This window comes from Acyrthosiphon pisum, unplaced genomic scaffold (genome assembly GCF_005508785.2).
Source record: "Acyrthosiphon pisum isolate AL4f unplaced genomic scaffold, pea_aphid_22Mar2018_4r6ur Scaffold_21491;HRSCAF=24106, whole genome shotgun sequence".
Lineage (NCBI taxonomy): Eukaryota > Metazoa > Arthropoda > Insecta > Hemiptera > Aphididae > Acyrthosiphon > Acyrthosiphon pisum.
In genome coordinates, this window is record NW_021770964.1 from 59,774 (window position 1) to 64,871 (window position 5,098).

The following is a 5,098-nucleotide window of genomic DNA, read 5'->3' on the forward strand; positions in this document are numbered from 1 at the left end:
AATGGTCCTTGTCAGCCAAATAGCGGAGAAATAAAAAATTATAAATTTCCATTGAATAATGGAAGACATTTTAGACCAGAATGGTTTGCTAAAAGTATGCAAGACGGAACTGTTATCAAACGAGACTGGTTTACATACTCTGTAAGTGAAAACAAAGTTTATTGCATGCCTTGTATGTTGACCGGAGAAAAGAATTCATGGACTACGGATGGTTTTAACTCATGGAAAAAAGCTACTTCCAAGTTTATTTTACACGAGACTTCCTATCGATATGTTGAAGCTAGTCTTCAATTAAAATTAATGTTAGAATGTCTTCCATTACTGCCTGCTCTAGAAGAAGCGATAAATAAAGAAATTGCTACTAATAGACTAATTGTTGGTCAATTGATTGATATCACTGTATATTTAGCCAGGCACTCTTTAGCCTTTAGAGGACACAGAGAAAATTGGAAAACATCTCTAAATCAAATCCAAGGGAATTTTAAGGATCTAGTTATGCTATTAGCAAAGTATTCTCCTGTCTTAGCTACTTATATAAATGGAATTAAAAATAATAAAAATAAATGTAAATTTAACTATATTTCTTGGTTGCGACAAAATCAGTTAATTGAAGCTACAGCTCAATTTATTCGTTTGAACATTTCTGATCAAGTTAGAAACGGGAAATTGTTTAGTGTGTCCATGGACACTACTTTTGATAATTCAAAAAAAGAACAATTATCTTTTGTTATTCGATATTTTAATGAAGAGACTATAGTCCGTTCAAAATAAGAAACGTAGACGGCGGCCGACTTCTACGCATGGGCGTGGCCTCACTACGCCTATTGAGCTTTTACACCGTCGCTGGCGAGAGCATCGCCTCATTCTATTGTTGACCAGTGACGCGAACAAATAACTTAAAATGCATTGAACCGGCACGGCGCTGCGTTCGGCTGTATTCACTGTACGTCAGTGTAGCATACAACCTTTTTTTTATTATTATAAAACCATTTTTTTAAACTAAATTTTTTTTCTAGTTATTACCAGGTGTATTACGTAAAAACATAAAATATAAAAACAAATTTAAACATTATAATTATTTATTACAATACATAAAAAGATAAACAGAAATTTTAAAAAAGTCAGTAGGTAATAAAAAAAAATATAAAAAATTAAAAAAAAAAATTACTCATAATCAGAATCAGTTTCTCCCGTTATTGTTAAAACACAATGTTCCATTTGATCGATTACTTCGTCCATGATATCGTCGACTTTCCAAATTTTATCTTCTTCTCCGATGACATGTTTGATGAAATTTTGCCAATTTTCTGATGTCACCCTTTCAATTGCCGTATGAAGAAGTTGGCGAACGTCGTCCATCTTAAATGTCGTGTTTTCGCGTTTTGCGTAACCTTTTACCATAGCCCATGCCAATTCAATTGGATTAAATTCGCAATGATAGGGCGGTAATCGGAGTACGGTGTGTCCTGCTTCTTCTGCAATTTTATCGATGGCGTAAGATTTATTACGTGGTATTTCGCGTACTTTAGCCATCAGTTCATGCTTCAAAAATGGTCTGTCAAGAACAACACCTTTTGATTGAAGCCACTCCGATAATTGGGCTTTATTCCAACACGTACTCGGATATTTTTCCAATTTGACGGAATGGTATGGGGCGTTGTCCATAACAATAATGGCATTAGGCTCAAGTCGAGGGAGAATAGCCTCAAACCATTCCTTGAAATTATTACCATTCATCTCATCGTGATAATCAGGGCTATTTTTTTTGGATTCAAAGCATAATAAACCACCTGGTAAAAAACCTTTGTCCGAACCGATATGAAGTAATATCAGCCGCTTGCCCTTGCCAGTTGGGTTGGTCGCCCCGGTCGTTAGTCCTTTGTTGAACGCGTCGTGTTTGGAAAGAACAGTATTGTCCTTCCACACGCGGTCCACACAGTCGCCTGCATTCAACCACGTCTCGTCCAAATAATAAATTTGTCGACCTTCCTGACGATACTTGCGGATATTATACAAATAATTTCGGTGCCAAACAATCAAGTCTTCCCTCTCCGTTAGCACACTGCACCTTTTTCTTTTTTCGAACACAAAATCCAATTTCTTGATGGTACTGTACAAAGTAGTACGTTTGAAATTAGGAAGCGATGGATCTTCGTTGACTGCAACTAATATTTTGTCGATCGTAGGTAGTTCACGACGCAACCAAAAACGAATGTACTTTTTGTCGTAATCCATTACGATCTAAATCATCAATTTTGTCGAAGAGAGAAGACTTAATGCGCTTTTTGTTGGGAGATGTAACCGTATTTGTACGTTTGTATTCAACGATGGTTTTACTAATTGTCTCACGACCTAAACCCGAGGCCTCTGACAAATTATTGACAATATCTTCGTACTTGATGTCCGGCGATTTCATCAAAATATCCTTGTATAAATTTATGACCATTATTTTTTGACGGCTGGATATATACTGTAAAAAAATTATTAACTTATATGAATAACTGATGTATAATAATTATTTAATAAACATAATAACACATTATACTATTATTATTATTTATGTAATATACATCGACGAATATAAAATATTAAAAATGTTTTACTTACTTTTCCTTTTGGATTTTTTCTCTTTGGAGAAATAGTAGACAATTCATCTGGATCAGAAATATCACCAAAATCACTCATGATGAAAAAAAAATGTCTGTAGGAATAAAATTGGGAACGCACGTTACGCTAAGAACGGTCGGAACACAATGAGACCGATTTCCACAACGAACGCTAATACATCGACAACGGTCGTATATCAGCGGCCGTCGTCGGTAAAATAGGCGCACGGTGGGAGAAACATCTGTCCGCCGCCGTCTACGTTTCTTATTTTGAACGGACTATAGTAGCGTATATGAAAGGTTACTTAGTATAAAACAATGTTCAAGTACAACTGCCCAACATCTTTTATCAGTTTTTGAAAATATTTGTGAAATAAATGGACTCAACTGGAAGCAAAATTTAATAGGGCAATCATACGATGGAGCCTCCAACATGAGAGGTGCTTATGGTGGCTTACAAGCCTTAATAAAATCATATAATCCCGCAGCAACTTATGTATGGTGCTATGCACACAGACTAAATCTTGTTCTTACAGATGCTGTAAGCTGCTCTTCTAACGCTAGAGATATGTTTGGAATAATAGAGACAATTTATGATTTTATTTCGTCAATTAAACATAGGGTAGTAATATTTGAGAAAAACTCAAAGAAATTGTATCCAAACAAACAAATAAGGCGATTTAAAAGGGTAGAAACAACGAGATGGTGGTCACACGATTTAGCTATGAGAACAGTAATTTTAACTTTTGATGCGCTTTGTGATACATTGGACGAATTAGAAAATAATGCTGGATCAAATGACCGTAAAAGTTCTCATCAAGCTAGAAGTATTTCAGAGCACATTAAATCTGATAGATTTTTGCTTACTGCATTTACTTTTACTCAGATTTTTGATATAATATCCCCTTTAAGTAAAATACTTCAGGCAAAAGATCTGGACTTACTTGGTGCTACTGAGTCTGTTTTAAAAAGTTTTGATTATTTGAAAAAACTCAGAAATGAAGACGGATTTGTTAAAATTACACAAAGAATAAAAGAATTTAAAAATAATAGTTTGATTTGTGCAGATGAATTTAAACCATTAACTTTAACTCGCAGAAAACGCGTCCCTTGTATGCCCGGAGAAAATATTGTTGATGAACCTATTGATGATCCTCTTTTAAATTTCAAAGTCAACACTTACTACGCTGCTATAGATATAGTTCATATTCAAATCCAAGAGCGTTTTAGTGATATTTCCACAGGCCTATGTAAAGATTTAGCACTTTTTTCTCGACGTAGTCTAAAAGAAGTTGCAGATGATCACACAAAATTACCATTAGATGCATTTGATGTTTTCACTACAGTGTATAAACAATTTATAAATAAAAATGATCTTATTAGAGAATATGTTCAGTTTTCCAAGTGCTATTATAATTTTGAAACAAAGAAATATTTGCCGTTTAAGTTACATGATAATGGCATTGATAAATTTTTAGATGCTGAAAAAACGGATGAATCAAGTTCTTGTGACTACTTAGAACTAGAAACAAAAAATGGTGAACTTCCTATTAATGGATACAGTATAGCTTTGTTATTGATATATTTTCAAAAAACAGTTCCTTTCTTTTAAAATCATTGATTTACTAAACAATTAATTATAATATATTAAAGTATTGTGCTACCTATATGAAAATATCTAAATATATGTTTAAATAAAGATTTTAGATATCAACATTTTGTATACAAATATTTTATACTTTTTTTATAATCTAATGAAAATATAAAAATAAATTTGAAAAATGAGGTATTAGTTTTATTTATTATTATGCCTTTTTTGAAAATGCATTTTAGTCAAGTTAATGGTTATTCTTTTAAGAGAAATTTGGTGAATACTGTTATCTCACAATGTAATTATATTATATTATATTTTTATTTGATATATTTTAATATTATTATTTATATGTAAGTGAGCACAGTGAAAATTTTTTTTTTAATAGGTGGGTATTGAATACTTTTGTTTTGCCCCCCCCCCCATAATTTTAATTAGTTTGCGCCTCTATAAATCTATAATTAAAACGATTTTTATCAATATTGGATACACGTATATATGCTATTATAATAATTACTAATTATATAATTCAAAGCTAAATAAAAAAAAACATTAAAAAAACTAGGCAATATAACATTCATAACATAGAAGCATACTTTTAATTACTAGTGAAGCCGCGATCACACGATAATAGAAAAAAAAACGCGATAGTCTCTATACCTACTAGTTAATCGTAGATAGCGTGATAGTAACTATCGTAGAGTTCGTACGGTAACATAACGTTGTTGTGAAATCAACTATCGTCTTTACTATCAACGTGTGACCGCGGCTTTCGAACAATCTCATTTTAAAAGTGACACATTTATATTATAGAAAAAATAATTTAAATTTATATAAATTATATACGTTTTAGGATATTTAAAATTTTTTTTTTTTAATTAAACATTTTTTTTTTTTTTTT

At 32.1% G+C, this 5,098-nt stretch overlaps 1 protein-coding gene across 1 annotated transcript; it reads right to left on the reverse strand.

Annotated features, from left to right (window-relative positions):
- Nucleotides 1-1,164: 1,164 nt before the first annotated feature.
- Nucleotides 1,165-2,235, reverse strand: LOC103308168. Its single transcript, XM_008181116.1, has one exon. It carries the CDS (start codon nt 2,233-2,235, stop codon nt 1,165-1,167), a length of 1,071 nt encoding a protein of 356 aa, XP_008179338.1.
- Between the last annotated feature and the right edge of the window lie 2,863 nt (nt 2,236-5,098).